Source organism: Pleurodeles waltl, chromosome 5 (assembly GCF_031143425.1).
Source record: "Pleurodeles waltl isolate 20211129_DDA chromosome 5, aPleWal1.hap1.20221129, whole genome shotgun sequence".
Taxonomy (NCBI): domain Eukaryota; kingdom Metazoa; phylum Chordata; class Amphibia; order Caudata; family Salamandridae; genus Pleurodeles; species Pleurodeles waltl.
Window position 1 is genome coordinate 575,330,360 of NC_090444.1, and position 27,051 is coordinate 575,357,410.

Genomic DNA, 27,051 nt, shown 5'->3' on the forward strand with positions numbered 1-27,051 from the left:
ATCTGAATAATTCATTTTACTAGCCAGCCATAACATTTCCTTAATATCTTGTTTTTAACCAACATAATTTTGTCCTTGCCAGCAGCACCTGCTGAGCATGTCCTCGGGCCGGACATATTACCCTGTGTTTGCTGCACTTTGTGGACAAGCTCTGTTCTATTGTCCTCTTCCCCACTCAAAGTAGCAAAAGGAAATGGCCTACAGTGGTGTCCAATGGTCACAGGTTGTGGTCAAAAGCCACATCTTGTTACTAGTGCCTTTGCTTTCAGTGGGCATATTGCATCCATGTCCAAGATACTTACTCGCAAGCATGGCTGACCTTAGGCTTACCAGGCACCCAGCACTTGTATGCCAGATTCTTCTGTTAGCCAGTAAGTCAACTCAGATTAAAACTTTGGTTTGAGAACCTAACATATACTCTGTCATATGTTCTCTGGACAATTTGTTTAATAGAATTTCTTCTAAAATACAGGACCATTTACACAAAGCCCAAAAAACGTAATCTACATCTCTCAGCTTAAGATTTGTTTTCAAGTTACATTTGTTCTCATTCTGTGCTGCATTTCTTGTACTATCAATTCACAAGACTCCCCTGACAAATGCAACTTCAGCACTAGTAATAACCTGCACAAAACTTTCCAGGATCAAACTACATGCACACATGCTCCTATAGAAGGTTTCATACACATCTACCAATTAAACCAACATTTAAATGTTAATATAATCTACAAAAAATGTACCAATGTTTACTGATCTCACATTTTTATAAAAATGCTCTTTCCTGTTCCGTAGATGCTCCTGGTTACTAACGTTGGCAATCAAAACATACTACTTTGCCAACACATCTAGGCACATCAAAATCTCTCACTAGTACAGCAAACACACCCACCCAAGCATATAATCTAAATCTGTGCAAGCAATTTTTTTGTCACATTTAAGCATTCATTGTTAGTATGTTATAATGCTCAAATGTTGTGAGATCCACTGAAGACAGGGCCAATAATGGCTGATACAGACCCTTTGGTCCAACATTCTGATGTTTGTCTTTCTGTTTCTCAATTTTTAATTTATGACATTCTGTCTCCAGTGCATGAAATGTTCTAAGAGCCTTTATAGCCTCTCAGCATCAAGCATTAACAACTGTTAAAGGCCCCCACGGCTTTTAAGAACTAACATTGTCCACAACAGTGGGCTTAAATTCTTAATTACGTTGCTTCTGCAGTACATCCATGGGCAATGGGGCACATTTAAATTTTCCTAATATATCAGCTGTTTAACACTAACAACATTTATCAAGACAAGAGAGAATGTTACCCTAGCAGGTTTCAGAGCTTGAGCATCAGGAAGGAACTTCAACAATGTTGAGGCGGCCAGCAGCAGAAAAGATCGATTAATTGAATCTCCCCCATCAAGAGATGAGAGTGATAACTTGTACAAACCATTGCAGGATTCATGGCGCACCGCAGTCTGAAAGAACAAATGGTTTTAAAAATAATTTGTAGATGAGAATGTTATGAGCATTTTATTTCTTCAACAGACATTTGAGAATAATAATTATGGGCTATGAAATATGTAAATGTGTTATTTTAAGGAAACTATAGATCAATACAATGAGACACTAATACTGTTCTTACAAAAAATTTATTTTATTCAGCTTAGGAAAAATAATCATCTACTAACTGTACAGTGAAGTTTATTTCATACTAACAAGTTCTGTGAGCTCATCCCCATGAAAAGCAAACTTGCTTGACAATAAAGAGAGCCTAGGACTCGATCTTGTGAATTGAAAAAGCTTCTTCATAGAAAAACAACTTGTAACACTTCAAGCCCAACACTAAAAGGCAGACTTATGCAAAGCATGTGTATCTGCAGCTACACATGCCATCGAACATGTATATATCACTCTAGCTAGGACGAAAACCATGTACCCTTAAGAATACAGCTAAAATGGTATAAGATGGAAAAACATCATGGCTTGTCGTAGGTGCTTGCCCCTTCTCTCAGCCACCTCTGGTACTGAGCATTACTGGACGTCCTTACTACCCACTGCTCAGGGCACTGCCACTCAGGATGTTGTAAACACTGGCGTGATAGATATTACGCTGCACGTAATTGTAGCGGTCACATGTATGCTGCCAAGCTGTTATTCCCCATCGCTAGCATATTCAATTCCGCTCCTATGCTGGCACCATAAAAAGCAGTGACCTATGTCCCATCTAATTTGCAGGCAATAGAAGGATTTGAGTAACTTGGGATTCGCTGATTTTTACAATATTGGAGATTTTGATTCTCCAGTCTATAAAAGTCACAACAATGGAGTGGCTAGGTGCTTTTTTATCTTACCTGTTAGTGAAAGGAAGCCTCTTCTTGGGCTCTGCTCTTTAACTATGCGCCTCTGGCTAAGCTCACCTTTTCACCTAGGTTTCTGGCTATCCAGTCAAGATTATCTTTAAGCCAAATATCAATAGCATCTTCCCAGAAGTTGTCAGTTTTGGGGCTTCTTGAGACTTCTTCTGTAGCGTCACTACAAAGTTTTCCCCTTGCCATTATGCAATCTCTCCTAGCGCTGTCTTCAGAGGCTTGAGGTCAGCTATCGGTAGAGAGAGTTAGATATTACTTAATTGAATTGTGGGCCTCCTGTTGGACCCGTGTATGGTCCAATGCACCTACATAATGGGATCTGTAACAACCTCAAAGTTATGCTGTAATAACTGTTTTGTGGGCCTCCATGGTGTTACAAGCAAATCCTGTGTAAACCTTTGGTTCTGACTGGTGTCTCAAGTTGGAACTACAGGACTGGAACAAGAATAGTCTTATTATGATTCTGTTGGGTCTAGCAAGATAAGGGTACAGTGACATCGATATACTGAATATTTACCATAGTGCATCATTTACTAGGGTAAATCTTGTGTATGTCTAATTTCCTGTAGAATGTTACTGTTCAAATGAAATTCATGTAAATGAGAAAAGTACAATCAATATATCTGGTAGAGACATATTTTAGTTGCAGATTCCTTACCTTTTGAATTCCCCCAGCTGTCAGACTGGATCCTGAGACTTTTTCTTCGAGCAGTACCTCTGCACGCCGTCAGGTGGCGTCGTTCAACTCCACAGGCGTCGGTGGCATTGTGTTCACCGTGATGATGTTGCGGTCGTATAAGGCGCCACCCCGGAGTACTGTCAGTTTCTTTTCACGACTTTCCACGCCAGAAGCGTGGAGCCATGAAGAGCACTGATAGTGGTGCACCAAAGCTAGGACCCTTTAAGGAAAGTCCCTGCCTCTAGAAATCAGTTCATAGAGCGGGAAGGATGGTCTCAGTAGGGAATCTGCAACTAGAATGTGGCTCTACCAGATATATCGTTACCGAAAGTAAGTAACTTGTGCATCTGATAGAGACTTCTAGTTGCAGATTCCTTACCTTTCTAACAGATACCTGAGCAATACCATCCCCGGAGGTGGGCTTAGAAGCAAGATCACACCAGGAAGTCCTGCAGGACCGAACGAACAAAGTAGTCGTCCCTATGGACCGGACTGTCCAGGCAGTAGTGCTTGGTGAACGTGTGCAGAGATGCACACGTAGCTGCCTGACATATCTAGGACTGGAACGCCTTGTGCTAATGCTGTGGTAGCTGCAGATGCTCTAATTTAGTGAGCTCACAAAACCTCAGGGGGCTGCTTCTTTGCCAAAGGGTAGCACATTTCGATGCACAGGAGGACCCATTGTGAAATGGTTCTCTTTGTCACCACCTTGCCTTTCTTCACCCCCACATAACCCACAAAGAGTTGGATCAACCCTGGGCCCAGGAGAGCCCATAGAGAACAGAATCTGCGTTGAGCAACGTTGTTCCAGCTCCGGGTCGTCGAGTATGAGACTAGGATCAGTTGTGGTCCTAACCAACGTCAGAAGCGCCGACGTCTGACCCAACGCTGGGGAAGGTCATTGTGGCACGACCGGCATCAGGGCAGGACTGAGATTGGATCCAAAGGAGCCCTCCGGAGCAGTGGCCGAAGCAGACAATTTCGAACCCGAGGGGGCAGTCACTGACTCACCTGTGCCAGAGGGCGCTGAAGGAGGGTGGGTTGCTTCGGTCATCCCAAAAATGAGGCGCATTGCCTCATAAAACTCTTTTAGCTGGGCAGGGGTAGCTCCGGCTCCCAGGAAGTTGGGGAAGCGCAGGGTGGACCCAGATGGAGGCTCCGTGGACAGAGGTCTAAAGCATCAATGCTCTTCCCTAGCCGAATCGTCAGAGCGACGGGGTGAAGTCGAAGAACATTTGTTCTTTTTTGACTTCTTTTTCTTATGACCTGAATGTCCCGATGTCTTCGAGGACGAAGAATGGTGAGGACTCCAACGGCCAGTCTCGAGTCCTTCTTCTCGATTGAGACCGTGAGCGCCACAGAGTCAAGTGTCGGGCCGCCATTAGCTTTAGGGACTGCTCCCTCAAAGCTTTCGGGTTCATGGCCAGACACTCTGAGCATGACTTCAGTTTGTGATCGCGCTCCACGCACCAAAGACACATGAGGTGCGGCTCCGTCACCAACATCATTCGGTGACAGGTGTTGCAGGGCTTAAAACCGGTCTTGCTGGACATCCCTAGACGCATCCATGACCTCGTCAAAATCGTTCAACAAAAATGTCGTCATAGTCAAAAAGTAACTGAGGTAGCTTGTAGGAAAATGCCACTGTTGGCATGGTCACCTCCCCCCCCACACACACTTTTTGCCTAGTGTTGATGCCAGCTTTGATTGGAAGTGTGCTGGGACCCTGCTAACCAGGCCCCAGCACCAGTGTTCTTTCCCTAAAATTGTACCTTTGTTTGCACAGTTGGCACATGTAGGGAAATGCCTTCCTTGACATGGTTACCCCAAAAATGTTTGCCTTTTGTTAATGCCAATTATGATTGAAAGTGGGCTGGGACCCTGCTTTACCAGGCCCCAGCACCAGTGCTCTTTCCCTAAACTGTACCTTTGTTCCCACAATTGGCACACCCCTGGCACACAGATAAGTCCATTGTAAATGGTACCCCCTGGTACCAAGGGCCCTGTGGCTAGGGAAGGTTTCTAAGGGCTGCAGCATGTATTTGGCCACCCTGGGGACCCCTCACTCAGCACACACACACTGCCTCACAGCTTGTGTGCTGGTAGGAAGAAAATGACTAAGTCGACATGACACTCCCCTTAGGGTGCCATGCCCGCGGCATAGGTAAGTCACCCCTCTATCAGGCCTTACAGCCCTAAGGCAGGGTGCACTATACCACAGGTGAGCCAAACCTTAGACATTCCAAGTGCAGGGTAGCCATAAAGAGTATATGGTTTGGAAGTTTGTCAAACACAAACTCCACAGTTCCATAATGGCTACACTGAATACTGGGAAGTTTGATATCAAACTTCTCAGCACAATAAATCCACATGGATGCCAGTGTGGGATTTATTAGAAAATGCACGCGGAGGGCATCTTAGAGATGCCCCCTGTATACTAGTCCAAACACCAGTGATAGGCTGACCAGTTCCTGCCAACCTGCCACAACCGGACGGATTTCTGGCCACATGGGGTGAGTGCCTTTGTCACTCTGTGGCCAGGAACAAAGCCTGAACTAGGTGGAGGTGCTTCTCACCACCCCCAGCAGGAACTGTAACACCTGGCGGTGAGCCTCAAAGGCTCATGCCTTTTGTTACAGCACCCCATGACATCCCAGCTCCGTGCCCCTCCGGACACAGCCCCTACTTTTGGCGGCATGTCTGGAGGGAATAATGAGAAAAACAAGGAGGAGTCATCCACCAGCCAGGACAGCCCCTAAGGTGTCCTGAGCTGAGGTGACCCTTGCCTTAAGAAATCCTCCATCTTGGTTTGAAAGGATTCCCCCAAATAGGAATAGGGATGTGCTCCCCTCCCCTCAGGGAGGAGGAACAAAGAGGGTGTAGCCACCCTCCAGGACAGTAGCCATTGGCTACTTCCCCCCAGACCTAAACACACCCCTAAATTGAGTATTTAGGGGAGACCCTGAACCCAGGAAATCAGATTCCTGCAACCTGAAGAAAGAAGGAGGACTGCTGGCCTGAAAGCCCCACAGAGACGACCGAGACAACAACTGACTTGGCCCCAGCCCTACGAGCCTGTCTCCAGACTCAAAGAACCTTCACAGCGACGCATCCAGCTGGACCAGCGACCTCTGAGGACTCAGAGCACTGACCTGCACCTAAAGGACCAAGAACCTCCTGTGGACAGCAGCTCTGTCCAGAAACAACAGAAAAGAAAGCAACTTTAAAGATATTCTAACTTTCAGCCAGAAGCATGAGTCTTCACGCTCTGCACCCGATGCCCTCGGCTCGTGTTCAGGACAACCAACACCGCAGAGAGGACTCCCAGGCGACTCCAACGACATGCACACCCTGAGTCCACCTCCCTGCACCCCCACAGTGATGCCTGCACAGAAGATCCAGAGGCTCCCTGACTGCCTGGTCACAAAGGAACCCGACGTCTGTACAAAGCACTGCACCAGCAGCCCCCAGGACCGAGAGGAACCATCTACCAGTGCAGGACTGACCAGCAGGCGGCCATCATTCGAGCCCTGTCGGTGGCTTGCCCGAGAAGCCCCCCTGTGCCCTGCCTGCATTGCCAGAGTGACTCCCAGGTCCCTCCATTGTTTTCTACAACAAACCCGACACCTACTTTGCACATTGCACCCGGCCACCACTGTGCCTCTGCGGGTGTGTTTTGTGTGCCCCCCCCCTCTCACCAGTGCTCTACAAACCCCCCCCCCCCAGTCTGCTCCCCGAGGACGCAGGTACATACCTGCTAGCAGACTGGAACCGGAGCACCCCTGTTCCCCATAGGTGCCTATGTTATTTGAGCCTTCTTTGACCTCTGCACCTGACCGGCCCTGTGTTGCTGGTGTGGTGGCTTTGGGGTTGCCTTGAACCCCCAACGGTGGGCTGCCTATGCCCAGGAGACTGACTGTGTAAGTGCTTTACTTACCTGAGAAACTAACCAATACTTACCTCCCCCAGGAACTGTTGATTTTTGCAGTGTCCACTTTTAAAATAGCTTATTGCCATTTTAACCAAAACTGTGTGTACTACTGTTTTAAGTCAAAGTTCTATACTTACCTGTGTAAAGTAACTTTCAATTTATGTACTTACCTAAAATTTGAATCTTGTGGTTCGAAAAATAAATTAAGAAAGGAATATTTTTCTATATAGAAACCTATTGGCCTGGAGTTCAGTCTTTGAGTGTGTGTTCTTCATTTATTACCTGTGTGTGTACAAAAAATGCTTAACACTACCCTCTGATAAGCCTACTGCTCGACCACACTACCACAAAATAGAGCATTAGTATTATCTAATTTTGCCACTATCAACCTCTAAGGGGAACCCTTGGACTCTGTGCACAGTAACTCTTACTTTGAGATAGTATATACAGAGCCAACTTCCTAAAGCACAGCCCTGGCACACAGTTAAGTCCCATGTAAAAGGTACCTCTGCTACTAAGTGGCCCGAGGCCTGGGAAGGTCCCTAAGGGTTGCAGCATGTATTATGCCCCGCTCAGGGACCCCTTACTCAACGCATGCACACTGCTTTACAGCTTGTGTTTGCAGGTGGGGAGAAAAAGGCAAAGTCGACATGGCACCCCTCTCAGGGTTCCATGCCCACAAACCACTGCCTGTGGCATAGGTAAGTCATCCCTTTAGCAGGCCTTACAGCTCTAAGGCAGGGTGCACTATACCACAAGTGAGGGCATAAGTGCATGAGCACTATGCCCCTACAGTGTCTAAGTCAATTCTTAGACCTTGTAAGTGCAGGGTTGCCATACTGAGTATATGGTCTGGGAGTCTGTCATTACGAACTCCACAGCACCATAATGGCTACACTGAATACTGGGAAGTTTGGTATGAAACGTCTCAGCACAATAAACCCACACTGATGCCAGGGTGGGGTTTAATGAACAATGCACAAAGAGGCCATCTTAGGGATGCCCCCTGTATGTCAGCCCAACTGTCAGAGCAAGGGTGACAGGTCTGTGTCAGCCAGCCACTTCCAGATGAGTTTCAGACACATGGGGTGAGTGCCTTTGTGAACCCTGTGGTAAGAAACAAAGCCTGTCCTGAGTGGAGGTGCGTCACATCTCCTCCTGCAGGAACTGTAACACCTGGCGGCGAGCCTCAAAGGCTCAAGCCTGGTGTTACAATGCCCCAGGGCACTCCAGCTAGGGGAGATGCCCACCCCTGGACGAGCCCCCACTTTTGGTGGCAAGTCCGGAGGAATAATGAAAAAAAAAAAGAGGAGGAGTCACCCCCCTCAGCCAGGTCCACCCCTAAGGAGACCAGAGCTGAAGTGTCCCCTCCTTGAGAAATCCTCTGTTTTGATTTGGAAGATTAGGACCAATAGGGATAGGGATGTCCTCCCCTCCCCAGGGGGAGTGGGCACAAGGATGGTGTACCCACCCACAGGGCATAAGTGCAATAGCCAAACAGTCAGAGCTTTTATGGATTGCAGTGCCAAACTGGCAGTGGGAAACGTATTTGCCAAAGGCATCAATCCTTTTGAAGTGTGTGTCTAGAGGTTTGGCCACAAGTGCATTAGGGTTCACCTTACTGATTGGCGCTTGTACAGAAAGTGTCTCTGGAGTGGGGTGCTAGAAGAGAAAATCCAAGTCACTAGGTGTCAGTCTATGCCTGTTCACAGGTGGGAAATAACATAGTTTTGTCTAGGTAACTATCAGAGTATCTGTGAAGGCACCATTAAAAGAGAGTAGACTTTGCTGGCCCAGATTGTAGAATTTCTGTCAAAACATTTGTTTTAGTATCAGTGGATTTCAGAACTTCTAGTACATAAGCTCCTGCCAAACAATCACTGCAAATGAAGCATTTTCTACCACTGGTGGCCCATGTCACTAGTCAAGCTCCATCTCAGGGAAGGAATCAAGCCCAATGACGGTCTTGTAGATTAAGGTACAGGGCATCACTGAGGTAATGAGGTGGGAGCAAGAGATCGTCCTCACCATCATCTACATCAATATCCTGACGTGCACCCTACTCTGGTATGGGATCAGTCCCATAACCAAAAAGACAATGGGCCATCTGCTGATAGTTGTGAAGCAGTGCAGGCACAAGCTTAGAAACACAGAGCATTACAAAAGATTGAAGTTTCGAAATTTCATTGTGCAACATAAGTCAAGATAAAGCTAGCTTTGGTTTGAGATCCGAGATTGGTGTTGGCAGCAGAAAATCCACTGGCATAGGGGCGAAGGGAACCAGTTTCAAAATATATGGGCTGGAGTTGAAGTCTGTACCAGAGTCAGTATGGGCTTGGTAACAGGTTCCAGAGGACAAATGGCACAGGGGAGGGACTCGCCTGCAGTAACTCAACTAGAGGTCCCAGTAGTTTAGTGAGGCCAGAGAGGGAGCTAGAACCACACAAAAAAAATTCAGCATCGCCTCTTTGAAGGCGATAATCTGCTGTGGGTTTGACAACAACCCGGGACACTCAAGGCACGGTGAAACCAAGAGGAGAACAGGTGTCATGGTCACTCAACAAAGTGCTCTTGCACCTTCTCTTTTAAGTCATGGCAGCAGGATAGGATTGAGTTCCGCACAGCTTTCTTATGCTTACACTTGGATTTTGACTTACCAGAAGAGTTCGAGCAAGAAGTCGAGTAGTAGCTAGAAGTGCTTCATGACCAGGACTGGGTCTGTGACTTGGAGAGGAAGAGGGATCTGCAAGATGACGACAAATTATCGGATGTACTACTGTGCTTTCTCATCTCGAATCGCTCTTGGGTGTATTAGGGTGCATTTATCACAAGACTAAGTTATGTCTACAGCCCAGGCACCAAGACACATCTTGTGCAGGTCTGAGAGAGACATCTGCTTCCTGCAGTCATTGCATGGCTTGAGTCTGGTCTTTTCAGTGGAGATATTGTTTCCTACCACACTGTGGAAAAGTTCTGAAGTTCTCCGAAAACTGAAAGCTGGGAGCATAGCTCCAGGTCTGTGTCAGAAGGCATGAAAAGAAAGTAAGTGACATCAGTGCACAGGTGCAGTGCTTCTTCACAGCTCCTCTCTGTCACTTTTAGAGCAGTTTATGGTCAGTGCAGAGCCGCACAAAGACACCTATCTGCACATGGGAGCACAGCTGTAAAATTATGGATTGCATCATGCGCTTGAGAAATATAGTACGGTGAGAAATATGTGGTTAGAAGTTTTCATCAGAAAGCAGACACCCTTTAAGTCAGCTTCTTTGTTTTTGGCTTGCCTCAAAATGCTATCAGCCAAAGGTGTCTCTGGTGCAGACATGGTGGGTTCCCCTCTGATGGCAATGTGGGTACCACATACTGTGTCGTCAACACCTCTCTGCAGAGAAGAGGTGGATGATGTGAAAAAGGTAAGTCCTGAGACACGTCGTCACACAAGGGTCTACCTTAAGACAGCTGTCTGGAGAGCCACTTGTTCTCTAGGTTTCAGGGAGATCACAGAGAAGAAGCCAGATATCAGAGGGAGGCCCATCAACCTGGAGATAGCAACAAGACTCCCTACCAGGGGACGCAGGTTGAAAGCAAGGGAAAAAAGCATGTTTTTGCAGTGCTTCACAAGGATATTTTTCAGAGATGTAATCTCAACAGTGGCAGCATTAAAAACAAAAGTTTTTTTTTTTTTTTTTTTTTTTAAGAGTCCGAAGATCCTGAACTTTACAGACCCCTGTTCGAGAAACCCAATGCAGAAGTTGAGCAGAGACCTGAATAAGCTTGGAGTTCAGGCCTCTATTCAGCTCGGCCCAAAATGGTGAAGGCAGTAAACTGTTCTAGAATGCCACATTCCCACCTAAATATGTTTTATCACTCGAAAGAGACAAACGTAGAAAGCAACAGCCACCTATAATGGAGGGGGAAGGTAATGTGGAAAACTGATGTTTGCTGGAATATGTTTTTGGCCTCTCAGACCCAAGGGGCGTACTGGAGACATCAACCAGCTTTTTATACATCTTTGTACTTAATGTTCTCACCCCCTTGGAGGACTGTACAAATACATTTTGTTAGTCAATTTATTATTCCATTAACCCCTTCGCTAACAGGCCTTTTCCCGCTCCTGTGTCAGGCCTTTTTTTGCCTATTTGGAATAGTTCTTGCTTAGGCCCTCCTACCTTTTCGTCCACATAAGCTACCCACGCCAAATTTGCATCCTTTTTTTCCAACATCCTAGGGATTCTAGAGGTACCCAGACTTTGTGAGTTCCCCTGAAGGAGGCCAAGAAATAAGCCAAAATACAGTGAAAAATTTGTTTAAAAAAAAAAAAAAATGGGAAAAAGGGGCGGCAGAAGAAGGCTTGTGTTTTTTCCCCTGAAAATGGCATCAACAAAGGGTTTGCGGTGCTAAAATCACTAGCTTCCCAGCTTTCAGGACCATGCAGACTTGAATCAGAAAACCCAATTTTTCAACACAATTTTGGCATTTTACTGGGACATACCCCATTTTTACGATTTTTTGTGCTTTCAGCCTCCTTCCAGTCAGTGACAGAAATGGGCGTGAAACCAATGCTGGATCCCAGAAACCTAAACATTTCTGAAAAGTAGACAACATTCTGAATTCAGCAAGGGGTAATATGTGTAGATCCTACAAGGGCTTCCTACAGAAAATAACAAATGAAAAAAAAGAAAATTGAAATTGAGGTAAAAAAAACAGCAATTTTTCTCTACGTTTTACTTTAATTTTTTCCTGCAATGTCAGATTTTTTTAAAGCAATATACGGTTACGTCCGCTGGACTCTTTTGGTTGCAGGGATATATATGGCTTGTAGGTTCATCAAGAACCCTTGGTACCCAGAGCCAATAAATGAGCTGCACCCTGCAGTGGGTTTTCATTCTATACCGGGTATACAGCAATTAATTTGCTGAAATATAAAGACTGAAAAATAGCTATCAAGAAAACCTTTGTATTTCCAAAATAGGCACAAGATAAGGTGTTGAGTAGCAGTGGTTATTTGCACATCTCTGAATTCCAGGGTGCCCATACTAGCATGTGAATTACAGGGCATTTCTCAAATAGACGTCTTTTTTACACACTCTCTTATATTTGGAAGGAAAAAATGTAGAGAAAGACAAGGGGAAATAACAGTTGTTTTGCTATTCTATGTTCCCCCAAGTCTCCTGATAAAAATGATATCTCACTTGTGTGGGTAGGCCTAGCGCCCGTAACAGGATGTGCCCCAAAACACAACGTGGACACATCCCATTTTTTGACAGAAAACAGAAGTGTTTTTTGCAAAGTGCCTACCTGTAGATTTTGGCCTCTAGCTCAGCCGGCACCTAGGGAAACCTACCAAACCTGTGCATCTTTTAATACTAGGGGAATCCAAGATGGGGTGACTTGTGGGGCTCTGACCAGGTTCTATTACCCAGAATCCTTTGCAAACCTCAAAATTTGGCTAAAAAACACGTTTTCCTCACATTTCGGTGACAGAAAGTTCTGGAATCTGAGAGGAGCCACAAATTTCCTTCCACCCAGCGTTCCCCCAAGTCTCCCGATAAAAAAGATACTTCACTTGTGTGGGTAGGCCTAGGGCCCGCGACAGGAAATGCCCCAAAACACAAAGTGGATACATCACATTTTCTCAAAGAAAACAGAGGTGTTTTTTGCAAAGTGCCTACCTGTGGATTTTGACCTCTAGCTCAGCCGGCACCTAGGTAAACCTACCAAACCTGTGCATTTTTGAAAACTAGAGACCTAGGGGAATCCAATATGGGGTGACTTGTGGGGCTCTGACCAGGTTCTGTTACCCAGAATCCTTTGCAAACCTCAAAATGTGGCTAAAAAAAAAAAAACACTTTTTCCTCACATTTCGGTGACAGAAAGTTCTGGAATCTGAGAGGAGCCACAAATTTCTTTCCACCCAGCGTTCTCCCAAGTCTCCCGATAAAAATGGTACCTCACTTGTGTAGGTGGGCCAAGTGTTTGTGATAGGGAAGAGCCAAAAACACGTCGAAATTGAGGGGGAACCAAAGTGGGTCCAAAAGGGCAGTTTGAAAAAAAACATTTTTAGGCTGACAAGTGCAGCAGATATTTCATCGGTATAGATGAGACAATGCTGGGTGGTAGGAATTTTGTGGATTCCTGCAGATTCCGGAAGGTTCCATCACACAAATGTGGGAAAAATGTGTGCTTTCCAGCAAAGTTGCAGGTTTGCAGGGCATTGTGGGTAAGGAAATGGTGCGGGGTGCATGTGAAGCACACCACCCTGGAATCAACTAGATGTTTAGTTTTCAGATGTGTCTAGGTCTTTTGGATTTTTCTACATGGCAGCGTCCCAAAGTAAAAAAAAGTGCAGCCCCTACCATTCCAAGTGGGACGATTCTGAGAGTTACCAAGCTCTCATGGCCCAAATGTAAAACAAAAAACAAAAATAATCAAATCTGCCATGGGATAAGATGTTTTAGTGTGCGGGGGAGAGCTGAAAGACTGTTAGCCCCTTCAGTTCGGATGGGGGCATAACCAAGCACATACTGGTTGGTAGCCACCACCCCACTATTATCTTTTATTTTTTATTATTCCAGGGCATCTAGTAGACTTTCTGTCGCCCCAGGGTGTGGATCAGGGGTAATTTCCCAATCTGCCCACTGGTGGGCAGAACAACTTTGGCCCTATTTATTTGGGGTGTGGGTATGGCCATACCCCAACCTCTTATTTTGAAAAAAAATCTTCCCTGGTCTTTAGTGGGCTTTCTGCCCCCCTTGGGGGTAGATGGGCCTTCCAAAATAGGCCAGTCTGCCCGCAAGGGGGGCAGTTTTCCAACAGTAATGTGCCCCCATGGGGAGAGACCCTTGCCCAAGGGGCTGCCCCTCCAAACAAAACACACACATACACACACATCAATCCATGGTGTCTAGAGGTTTCTGCCCCAAAGGGGGCAGATTGGCCTTACTACAAAAATAGGCTGATCTGTCCCAGAGGGGGGCAGAAATGGCCTAAATAAAATTTTCTCCGCAGGGGTCGCTCCCCATACATAAAAACAAAGTAAATAAATAAAAATATATATCCCTGGTGTCTAGAGGTTTCTGCCCCCCCCCCTTTATTAGGCCAATGTGCCCCTGGAGGGGGGCGGGCATAAATAGCCTAGAAATAATTTGCCCCCCCCGAGGAGTGGCCCTTGCCCAAGGGGCCGCTCCCCTTACTTGAAATAGCACACAAAAAAATATTCCCTGGTGTCTAGTGGTTTCCCAGGGGGTGCAGAAATGGCATAATATTGAATCCCCCCCCCCCCGGGCGACCCTTGCCCAAGGGGTCACTCCCCAAACATAAAAAAATAAAAAAAACACAAAAAAAATGTATCCCTGGTGTCTAGTGGATTTCTGGGGTGTATGGAAAAAACAAAAGGGTATCTGTTGCGCCGCGTGCCGCTCTGCAAGCCGAAGGTTCGGCTCGGGGCGCGGCAGCGGGATGCACCGCACCCTGAGCCTTGCATATGTTTGTCGAGGCCCCAAATTGGGCATGGGGCCTCGCTTTCTCTTCAGTGTGGTGCATCCCCAGTAGATCCTGCTCCCCCAATCACCTCTTTTCTTTCCTGTCGCCCTTGTTTAAAGCTCCTTATATACTTACTATATTTCCCATGTTTCTTTCTCTTTTCCCAGCATGCTTCCTTTTTTCCCTGCATGCATTGGTTCCCTATTCAATGTGGTATTTTCTCTATAGCATTCTAACACTAGATCTCAATTCAAGATGGCACCTTTTTACTTCCTGTCGGTTACTTCCTGTTCATGGGGTATATAAGGTGTGTGATTCCTGTTCTCTTTGCGCTGCAACACTTCCTGTTTGGTGGTGATCTTCGCTCCTGTTTCTCTGCATCTGCTATTGCAACTCTGATTTTGTTCCAGCTTTTTTCCTGGTAATTTTTTACTTTTGTTTTGATTTTCTTTTACTCTTGTTTGTTTCAGGAGTTCCCTCTTTTTGAGGTTGTTTCCCCTTTTGGGGTTTTTTGCCCTCGGGGACTCCTTCTAGAGGGCACGGACTGCCTTTGGAGTTCCCTCTGTCAGCAGCACCGTGGCTACCAGAAAGGATCTCCCCTATTTGGGCTAAGGCAGAACTTACAAGAACAAGAAGCCTGCCACACTTCCTGCGGGTCACAAACACAGATTACGAGTAGTTTGTGACAGATTGCAGCCCTCAACAAACCAAACCTAGCCAAGCAGAATGGAAGATACAGCAACTGCGGCTGCAGATCCTGACCAGTCCCTACTCATAACTATTCAGCAACAAGCCCAAGAACTGCAACAATTGAGAAATGAAAATGTGGTCTTACGACAAGCCTTGGCCTCCCTAAGTACTGATGTTCCTACTGTCTCTACCACTACTCCTCAGTTTTCAGGAGAGCCCCATAAGCTGCAGGAATTTCTGGATGCTCTGACAGTCTACTTTGCTTTCAGACCCACACAATTTTCACAAGATAAGACGAAGGTGGGTTATCTCATCAGTGCATTATCAGGCCCTGCCTTGGCCTGGGCGACCCAGATAGTACCCTCCAACGACCCAGTATTGTCTGACTATTCCGCCTTTGTTAACAGATTCAAGCAAATGTTTGAACGCCCGGGATTAGAAGCATCAGCTGAGGAAGCACTCTGCGATATTCAACAAGGCACTCGGGATGTTCTACAATACATCACACGCTTCAGACAATTAGCGGCTGAGACAACTTGGGTCGAGCGTGCTCTGGTAACTCTGTTTCGTAGAGGGTTGCAAGAAGAAATCAAGGACGAATTAGTACACTCTTCCAGAGTAGAAGATCAAAGCCTGATGGATTTAGCCCTTTCTATTGAATATTGTCTCCAAGAACGTCGTTTGGAGAAAAGAAAGAGTTGAGGACCTTCCCAGTCAAGTACCTTACAAGTTTTTGTACATCGTCCTGAGAACCTCGACCCATATCCAGAAAGCCTGAAGCAGAACCTATGCAGGTAGACTCTGCTCGAGGCCCACTTTCTAACAGTGAACGGGAAGAAAGACGACGAAGAGGATTGTGTCTTTATTGTGGAGCTGCTGGTTATTTACTTCGTATCTGTCCAATTCGTCCTATGAAATCTTCGGGAAACGCGGATTCCCGTCCTCTGTGAGAAGGGAGGGGACAGGATCATCTGCTATACTTTCCATCAGTTCTTCCAAAGAAAATGCCACAATCTTATTTATGTTACCAGTTATCCTGCAGTTATCTGATGGACGAGAAGAAAGAACCCTGGCATTACTAGATTGTGGAGCAAATGGCATATATATGGACATGACGGACTAAAACACTACACATTCCAACGCTGCCTAAAGAAGTTCCTGAACAAGTGCATACCGTTGATGGCTCTTTACTGTCCTCCGGCCCTGTAACATCAACCACCACGAGTTTAGTTTTAAAGTTTGGGAAACATCAAGAATGTATCTCCTTTGATTTAATCTCCTCTCCCAATCATTCCATAATCTTAGGAATTCCATGGTTCATAAGACACAATCCGTAGGTTAACTGGGAAACCAGAACCATCTCTTTGTCTTCTCAGTTCTGTCACGATCATTGTTATGCTTCAGATACGTATTGGTCTCCCAAAAAGATCGTAACCTCAGACTCTAGTTTAGGGCTCTCCATAAAAACAGTCCAAGAGATACCAAGCCAATATTTGGAATTCCAAGATGTATTTTAAAAACCATCGCTACCTATATTACCTCCAGACAGAGACTATGATTGTGCCATCCCTCTGGAACCCGGAGCAACTGTTCCTTTTGGGAGAATGTATTCCCTCACTGAACCAGAAAAAAGGTTCTCAAGGATTATTTACAGGAAAATCTTCACAGTGGTCTTTTCACTCCATTTTCTTCTCCTGCAGGAGCTCCCCTTTTCTTCGTACCTAAAAAGACTAAAGATCTTCGCCCCTGCATAGACTTCCGCGGATTGAATAAAATCACCATAAAGGATCGTTATCCCCTACCTCTAATCAAAGACATCCTGGAGACTGTCAGAGGGGCACAAAAGTTCACAAAGTTAGATCTTCGCAGAGCGTATCATGTCTTGCGTATTAAGGACGGTGATGAGTGGAAGATTGCCTTTCGGACTCCTTTTGGACATTATGAATATAAGGTCATGCCATTCGGCTTAACAAACGCCCCCTCAGTGTTTCAAAGATTCATGGATTCCATCTTGTCCGATTTGTTGAACCACATGGTAGTGATCTATCTGGATGATATTCTTATATATTCCAGACGCACTGAACTACATTCTGCACACGTCAAATAAGTCGTAAAGAGACTCCGGCAGCATCAACTTTCTTGTAAACTGGAGAAGTGTGAATTTGATAAAACCGAAGTAAAGTATTTGGGTTACCATATCAGCCCTAAAGGTATCTCTATGGATCCAGAAAAAGTGCAAGCCATTCTAGATTGGCCATCCCCTTCATCAATCAATCAAGGGAACCCAATGTTTCTTAGGACTGGCCAATTTCTCCATCAGTTTATTCTGAACTTTGCGAAACAAACCAGTCAAATTTCACAAACTCTTAAAAAAGAGAATCTGCTAAATGGATTCATCTGGACAGACACGGCGGAGGCGGCCTTTCAAAACTTAAAACTGGCTTTCACCCAAGCACCCATATGGAGACATCCAGACACTAGTAAACAATTTATTGTTGTAACAGACAGTTCAGAAAGAGCTATTGGGGCAGTGTTATTACAACAACAAGACGATGATGGTTTAGAACATCCCATCTTTTACCTATCCCATGTACTCTCTGATTCCAAACAGCATTATTCAGTACTGGAAAGGGAACTATTGGCTCTAAAAACTGCATGCCAAGAGTGGAGACAATTTCTCATGGGTTTTAAGTAACCTTTTGAAGTAAGAACAGACCATCGAAATCTGCAGTGCCTATGTAATTTTCAGTGCCGAAACAGTCGTCAGGCTCGTTGGGTCTTTTTCTTCAGTCAGTATTATTTTTATGTTACCTATATCCCAGGATCGCAAAACATTCTGGCCGATGCCCTATCTCGCCGTTATCCCGAAAGTGTTCATACCCAGTCACCATATCTACTTGAACCTGACAAGATCATAGGTGTAGTTCAGTCATTCCTAGAGGAAGTACAATCTGAATATTCCACCCTTCCAGAACAAGAGCTAAAGGATCTGCGTTGTAAGATACGTAAACATAGAGGATACTACTATCACAATGACACCTTATTTCTCCCTTCTAAGAAAGTGCAGGAAAAGGCACTTCAGATGTGTCATGATTCCCCAGTAACAGGCCATCGAGGTATTAAAGCCACACAAGAATTACTTCTTTGTTCCTTTTGGTGGCCTACGTTAAAACAAGACTCTGAACGATATGTGAAATCTTGCCCTATTTGTGCTCAAAGTAAGGTACCCTGTAGAAGGCCGGCAGGACTACTTCAACCGTTACCAGTTCCACCAACTCCTTGGCACACAATATCAACTGACTTTATGTGTTCATTACCTTCATCAGCTGGAAACCGGGTTAAAATGGTAACAGTGGATTCCTTTACTAAGATGGCCCATTTTACCGCCTTAAAGAAATTACCCACCTCAGTAGAATTAAGTCAGATATTCATTCAACATATTTTTCGCCTCCATGGTCTTCCCCAAAGTATTGTGCCTGACAGGGGACCTCAGTACAATTCACAGTTCTGAAGACACTTCTGTAAGATCCTAAATATCAATGTGGCATTATCATTGGGATTTCATCCTCAAACCAATGGGCAAACCGAACGTCTCCACCAGGGACTTGAGCAATATCTGTGTTCTTTCTGTAACTCTACTCAATGTAGCTGGAGCATTTATCTTCCACTTGCAGAGTTTTCATACAATTATACCGTCCATAGTTCCTCCAAGGTCACTCCTTTTTTCTGTTCATATGGATTCCATCCAACCTCTTTTCCTACTACTCCTAAGACGTCATCTACTCTTCCCACTATCACCTCTCCTTCCAAACGACTACAAGGGATTCAAAGTCTGATTCGAGCTAATTTATTAGGCACTAAAATATATATGGGGGGTGGGGAATTGCCAGAGACCTACTGTTGTGCCGCCGGCCGCTCCGCAAGTTGAAGATTTGGCGCGGGACGCGGCGCACGGCAGCAGGACACGCCGCGCCCCGAGCCTTGCATATGGTTGTCGAGGCCCCAAATTGGGCATGGGGCTTCGTTTTCTCTTCAGTGCGCCGCTTACCCAGTAGATCCTGCTCCCCCCACTCACCTCTTTTCTTTCTTCTTTTCTTTCCTGTTGCCCTTGTTTAAAGCTCCTTATATACTTACTGTCTTTCCCATGTTTCTTTCTCTTTTCCCAGCATGCTTCCTTTTTTCCCAGCATGCACTGGTTCCCTATTCACTATGGTATTTTTTCTATAGCATTTTAACACTGGATCCCAATTCAAGATGGCACCTTTTTACTTCCTATCAGTTACTTCCTGTTCCTGGGGTATATAAGGTGTTTGATTCTTGTTCTCTTTGCGCTGCAACACTTCCTGTTTGGAGGTGATCTTCGCTCCGGTTTCTCTGCATCTGCTATTGAAACTCTGATTTTGTTCCAGCTTTTTTCCTGGTCATTTTTTCCTTTTGTTTTGATTTTCTTTTCCTTTTGTTTTGATTTTCTTTTACTCTTGTTTGTTTCAGGAGTTCCCTCTTGTTGAGGTTTTTTTCCCCTTTTGGTTTTTTTTTCCCTCGGGGACTCCTTCTGGAGGGCACAGACTGCCTTTGGCGTTCCCTCCGTCAGCAGCACCGTGGCTATCAGAAAGGGTCACCCCTATTTGGGTCAAGGCAGAACTTACAAGAACAAGAAGCCTGCCACACTTCCTGTGGGTCACAGACACAGATTACGAGTAGGTCGTGACAGTATCAGGTTTGAGGATGATGTTATTTAAAGACTGGGACATTACTAAGGTTATTAAAGAATTTCTGATCCAGTGAGTTGCTCCGGTGCCCCTACTGCTGAGAGAACTCTGCACTTTGACTATATTACAAAAAAGAGGAAATATGTATGAAGAAGTATCTATTTAGAAACAGGCATTAAGCTCCAATGAGAGAGAAACAATCGCTGCCATCTAAAGAACAATATTACGATCTGGAGAGCTACAAGTCACTGGGAATGTATGCGAGAAAACAAGATGCCTTGACTCAAAAGCCTACTATAAATTTCAAACTAGGTAAAGGGAGAACTTTTTAGAAAACCATCAATTTGTACTGGAAAAGGCACAAGCCAAATGATAGAGTCTAAGAAGTGTAAACCTGCAAGACCTATTTAACCCACTCCCCAAAAACCGATAGGGGAGGGAGAGTCACAATTGGAGGCCAAAATTGTAGTTTATGGCAAACGATGTGCAGGGACATGAGTTATAACTGTACACTGCATTTGGATAAGTTTATACATATTGCTTGAGGTGACGGGGTGGACTGAAGTATTTAGTGCATTTGTTTGTGTTCACATGCTTTTATTGGTGTCTTATCCTGCAGAATCTTCTCTATGTATATGGTCCTTATGGTGCTTTTCGCTGGCAAAATTGCAATAAAATTTGTTATAAAAAACAAATGATAGGAGAAGGTTAACACTGGGAACAATGTTAATTCTATTTCCCCTCATATGAGGCTCTACGGTCAGAATGCCAGTTTAAAAACAGAAGATAAGTGACAGTTATTTTTATTACCAAATTAGTACTTTTTTGTGGTTTATTAGGCAAGAATGATCATAAACGATATTGTAAATGGGAAAGGATTGTGTTCCTGAAAGATATCACAAATATATGCATTTACTTATAAAAGGCCCTAATGTAACAATTTGGAAAGCAGTATTATTTCATAGAGATAATTTTTTCAATCGAATGTACAGTACTTACATTTATGAATTTTTTTTTAAACAAAAAACCAACAGGAAAGTCAACGTACTTACCTCTGGAATAAGAAGTGTAAGTTTTTTCAACCAATCTTGGAAATAATCACTGTCCGCAAGACTGGATTTTACCAAAGAGCAGCAGTGAGCCCAACTCACCAGTAGCCACATTGAATAATGGGTAACTGTGAAAGAACGTGAACAACAGAATTAAGCAGCACACCCAGTTTGCTAAATACTCTTCTGGTGTGAAAACACAATAATATGACATAAGTAAGGGAAGCTGCACTAAACTAGTTTTATAGTCCACAACTATGAAACATTAAACCACTGAATAAAACATATCTGGAATTAGTTCGGATATGTGTTACTGTATACAAGAAGGCTCACACACACAGGTGCAATCAAAGAATGTGTCATTAATATAGTTTCAGTTAAAGGTCTGATGAACGCTAGGGTTCATGTTACAATCTTGACTATGGACTCAAGGTATTTATAATAATGTATTGGGGTGAACTGGGTGCTGGAGGTGAGCCAGTGTGCTTTTACCTCTCCTTTGTATGAACATAAGGTATTATGGAGCCTGTTAAAATGCAGAATCTATCCAACTGCCACAGGAGGGTACTAGACTCACAAAACTCCACCAAAATTCCATTCAATTTTTTCAACAAAACAAACTAAAGAAAAACTTACCTCACTGTAAGGACATACCTCTTTTTGTATGGTCACCCCAAAGTTTTTCGACTGATGCTGCTGGTTTTTTGACTTTGAGAGTGCACTGAGGCCTGCTAACCAGACCTCAGTGCCCTGACCTCAAGGCACATGTCGAATTGGCTGTACCCAAATAGAAATTGCTAACTTACCTGTAAGTCCCTAATAAATAGTACCCTGGGACCGAGGTCAAGTAAGTTAGGAAGGTAACCCAGGGCTTGCAGCACTGCTTTTGGCAAAGCCACCACTTCCCTTGGACATGTGTATGAGTCACCCCTTTGGCAGGCCTGCCAAGCCCCAAAGGGAGGGTTCAACAAATGAACAATGCAGGACATGTACTTTACATGTCATGAGAGTAAAGCAAGCAAAACAAACGTTTTTACTATGGGAAGGCTTGGTTGCCCAAATGGTGAGTACAGGAATACACGCTGGCCCCCTCAGCCGTGCCAAGTACTGACAGGTGCGAGCAAAGCTGACACTCCAAGGTATCAAACAACTCATTACATTAAGCCTGACTTGTATTTCAAGTCACAATTAATGTAACTTGTTGGAGTGTTCAGTTTTAGCAAAGCTGCCACTTTGCTGCCTTTAAAACTCCTGTGCCTTTCCGGGCACACATGAAACCCGTTCCACAAGAGAAATTTCAGTCCTCCTGGAGAGACATGCTAATGACTCTCAAGAAGGAGAACAACGAGGGATAGCAGGCTAGGGAGGTGGCACTTCTCTCAGTAAGGAAGCCATTAGGGTGTTAGCCCCAAAAAGCAGGCAACAAAGATAAAGCAGCCTTTAAAGGGCAGATGTGTAACAACAGGGGGAAGGTTGCCCCACTGCTGAGGATAGGTCGGTATGGGAAGCAGAGAGAGGAAACCAGTTGCCAAACCGGTTTCCACAGGGGTATGTAGCCCTGAGGCAGCCACACCGAGAGAGGGGTCTCACTATCTTGGGAGTGGGCAGGAATGATGCATCCTAGGGTAGTCAAATGCCACACTTCAGAGAAAACGGTCATCAGGTAGGACAGAAGCTTATAGCCCATGGGCTACCATCTTCATCATGCCCTAAAGGCACTATCTGAGCATAAAGGGGGCATCCAGAACTCCGATCTCACCCAACTTGAAAGGAGGAGTGAAGAACGGCTGCTCTGCTGCACCGAGGGACCAGCAAAGAGATGCTGCACCAACCAGGTTCTGCACCTGATGGCTAGCCAAGAGAGGGACTGTGCCTGTCATGTCCTGCTCAAGAAAAATCTATCTCCAGAGCCCAGTCAAGCCATGAAATAAACTCCAAGGGCCAGCTGACTGGCCTGTCACTGCACAGGGGCACACAAGCTCAAGAAGTCTGCAAGTCTGTAGTCCAAAGTCTTCCACCCACTATAACCACCACTTTGCAGCACCAAGGATGAAGACCCAATGCACAGAATTGCACCCGAGTTCTCCTAGCCTGGGACGGCTGTTGGAAAGTGGCTGGGAACCTCAGAAGGCAAGTTAAGGACCCAGGAATTACTGGCCTGTGACTGTAGCAACAGGTAGTTCAGTGGTGACTGGACTTCGGCCAGACCGGAAATGACTTTGGAGGTTGTCGACCTTGCAACAAGGACATCCTCTCCATCTTCGTCGACTCTGAAGACCCCTAGCGACTTTTGCATCCTCAGCATCCTTAACGCATCTTCAGCATCATTCATCCCTTACATCAGCACCACTCTAAAGAACTCTATTGCAATGCAGATCAAGTGCCTGGAACTGCAGAAGGAGTACTTCTTAAGTGAATGAAGCTATTCTGGAGGACCTTGCTAGTCCCCTTGACTAGCTCCCTGCTGGAGTTGGTCACCCCAAGTACTTGTAACTGACCGCATAGACACTTACCCAAGTTTACTTTGAAAATTTTTGAAGTGTCTAATTTATTGACTTTGCCAAGGATGTTTAGCGGTTGAGTGAATTGTTTTGATTTATTATTGCTTGTAAAATGTATTTCTCCGGAACCCACCGGTGGATCATTTTCAGTCTAGTGTCTAAATTCGTATAGAACAGTCTATTTTTATAAACTAGTGCTGGATTTCTTGACTGTTGTGTCGTTTTCTTCTTCAATTGTTTGGGTGCTGTTTAAATGCTTTACCCTTGTTTCTCTGTATAAGCCTTGCTGCTCAGTGCCACTGCTACCCGTGATTGAGCTGAGGGTTTGACAGGTGAACTGAAGGGTCCTAAAGGGGTTGGTAAGTACATTACATGAAGCGGTTGCAGAACCACACCATAAAATGTACCACATTTCTTCACACTCATTAAATAGGACACATCTGCCTTTCCTCAGCAAAAGACATTACACAGCAACCATCAGGAACATCTACAAGATCACCTATAAGCAGATCTTTAGTTGAAACTAGCTCTCTCTCAACACCAAACCATGCAAGAACGCAATCCAACCACAACAAAATCAAAGAATTGCTTACTCCTCAAAAGACTACACTCCAGTTTTATAGGATGAGGTGAACTTTGTATGAAGCTGGCCTGGTGTGTAGTGGACACCTATGGTGTTATCACCTTATACAAGGTCCAGTTACCCTAATAGTGAAGTGTAGGCAGTGTCTAGTGAGCCAGGGCTCTCTAGAGGTGTCTATGGATGTGCAGCCAAGACTTATCTATGTGACATGCAAAGCTTATGCAATACCACTATAGTCACACAGCAACTTATTGCACATGAAAGAACCACACAGTGTTACAAAAATAAAGATGCTCTATTATGGTAACACAACACTACAATACTTAAAGGCAGTTACCACTGACTGGAGGTAAGTACACACTAATTATATACACATTATAAATCAAAGTAGCATAGAAACAACAAGCACTGGCAATATGTAGGAAGTTGGCTCTGTATATACCATTTCAAAGTAAGAAATAGTGTGCACAGAGTCCAAGGGTTCCCCTTAGCGGTAAGAAAGGGGCAAAATTAGATAATTCTAATGCTCTATTTTGTGGTAGTGTGGTCGAGCAGTAGGCTTATCAGAGGGTAGTGTTAAGCATTTGTTGTACACACACAGGCAATAAATGAGGAACACACACTCAAAGACTTACTCCAGGCCAATAAGTTTTTATATAGAAAAAATATATTTTCTTAGTTTATTTTAAGAACCACACGTTCAGGATTTGAAGTAAATACATAAAATGCAAGGTACTCCACACAGGTAAGTTAGTAACTTTGAATAAACGCAATATCATACACAGTCTTTGCTAAAATGGCAATAAGCTATTTTAAAAGTGGACACACTGCAAAAATCAACAGTTCCTGGGAGGGTAAGTAAAGGTTAGTTTGTGAGGTAAGTAAAACACTTACAAGTCTCAGTTCCTGGGCATAGGCAGCCCACCGTTGGGGGTTCAAGGCAACCCCAAAGTTACCACACCAGCAGCTCAGGGCCGGTCAGGTGCAGAGGTCAAAGAGGTGACCAAAACAAATAGGTGCCTATGGAGAACAGGGGTGCTCCGGTTCCAGTCTGCCAGCAGGTAAGAACCCACCTCCTCGGGGGGCAGACCAGGGGGGTTTTGTAGAACACTGGGGGGGACACAAGTAGGCACACAAAACACACCCTCAGCGGCAGAGGAGGCAGCCGGGTGCAGTGTGCAAAGCAGGCGTCGGGTTTTAGATAGGATTCAATGGAGGGAGCCAGGGTTCACTCTAGCGGTGCAGGCAGGCACAGGGGAGGCTTCTCGGGACAGTCACCACCTGGGCTAGGCAGAGGGTCACCTGGGGGTCACTCCTGCACTGAGTTTCGGTTCCTTCAGGTCCTGGGGGCTGCAGGTGCAGTGCTTGGCCCAGGCGTCGGTTCCCTTGTTACAGGCAGTCACGGTCAGTGGGAGCCTCTGGATTCTCTCTGCAGGCGTTGGTGTGGGGGTCCAGTGGGGTCGTCTCGGTCTACTCACGGGGTCGCAGGGGAGTCCTCCCTGTGGTGTTTGTTCTCTGGATTTTGAGCCGGGGGCGTCGGGTGTAGAGTGTGAAGTCTCACGCTTCCGGCGGGAAGGGTGAGTTCTTTGGAAGTTGCTTCTTTGTTGCAAAGACGTAGCTGTTGTTCAGCAGAGCCGCTGCTCACTGCAGTTTCTTGGTCTTGGGGGTCAGGGCAATCCTCTGAGGCTTCAGAGGTCGCTGGTCCCTGTTGGATGCGTCACTGGCTGCAGATTTTCGACTCTGGAGACAGGCCGGTAGGGTTGGGGCCAAAGTAGTTGTCGTCGTCCGTCATCTCCGCAGGCTTGTAGGTCAGCAGTCCTTCTTTGTAGTTCAGGTTGCAGGAATCTGATTTCCTGGTTTCTGGGGTGCCCCTAAATAGTAAATTTAGGGGTGTGTTTAGGTCGGGGCAGTAGCCAATGGCTACTCTCCTGAAGGGTGGCTACACCCTCTTAGTGCCTCCTCACTGAGGGGAGAGTGGCACATCCCTATTCCTATAGTGGGAATCTTCCAAAATCAAGATGGCAGGATTTCTAAAGGCAAGGGTCACCTCAGCTCAGGACACCTTAAGGGCTGTCCTGACTGGTGGGTGACTCCTCCTTGTTTTTCTCATTATCTCCCCTGGACTTGCCGCCAAAAGTGGGCCTGTGTCCAGGGGGCGGGCATCTCTACTAGTTGGAGTGCCCTGGGGCATTGTAACAGGAAGCCTGAGCCTTTGAGGCTCACTGCTAGGTGTTACAGTTCCTGCAGGAGGGGAAGTGTGAAGCAGTCCACCCAGAGCAGGCTTTGTTTCTGGCCTCAGAGGGCACAAAGGCCCTCACCCCAGGGGGTCAGAAACCCATCTCTCAGCAGCAGGCTGGCACAGACCAGTCAGTCCTGCACTGAAGGATTGGGTATAATACAGGGGGCATCTCTAAAATGCCCTCTGTGTGCATTTTGTTAATAAATCCAACACTGGCATCAGTGTGGGTTTATTATTCTGAGAATTTTGATACCAAACTTCCCAGTATTCAGTGTAGCCAATATGGAACTGTGGAGTTCGTTTTTGACAAACTCCCAGACCATATACTTAATATGGCCACACGGTACTTACAATGTCTAAGGATAGACTTAGACACTGTAGGGGCATATTGCTCATGTAGCTATGCCCTCACCTGTGGTATAGTGCACCCTGCCTTAGGGTAAGGGGACTTACCTATGCCACAGTCAGCATTTCGTGTGCATGGCATCCTGGGATGCCATGTCGACTTTGCCTTTTTCTCCCCACCAACACACACAATCTCCAATGGCAGAGTGCATGTGTTAGGTGAGGGATCCCTTAGGGTGGCACAACATGTGCTGCAGCCCTTAGGGACCTTCCTTCGTCACAGGGCCCTTGGTACCACTGGTACCTTTTACAGGGGATTTATCTGTGTGCCAGGGATGTGCCAATTGTGGAACAATGGTAAATTTTTATGTGAAAGAACACTGGTGCTGGGGCCTGGTTAGCAGGGTCCCAGCACACTTCTCAGTCAAGTCATTATCAATATCAGACAAAAAGTGGGGGTAACTGCAACAGGGAGCCATTTTCCT

At 45.5% G+C, this 27,051-nt stretch overlaps 1 protein-coding gene across 2 annotated transcripts in view; it reads right to left on the reverse strand.

Annotated features, from left to right (window-relative positions):
- USP34 (ubiquitin specific peptidase 34) overlaps positions 1-27,051 on the reverse strand; it is a 1,940,069-nt gene that overhangs the window by 1,179,707 nt on the left and 733,311 nt on the right. For both annotated transcript variants that reach the window (XM_069234398.1, XM_069234397.1), the window contains 2 exons: positions 20,902-21,026; positions 1,315-1,467 (listed from right to left, as the gene is read on the reverse strand). In XM_069234398.1, the coding sequence (XP_069090499.1) occupies positions 1,315-1,467; positions 20,902-21,026 (278 nt within the window). The remainder of the gene's footprint in view (positions 1-1,314; positions 1,468-20,901; positions 21,027-27,051) is intronic.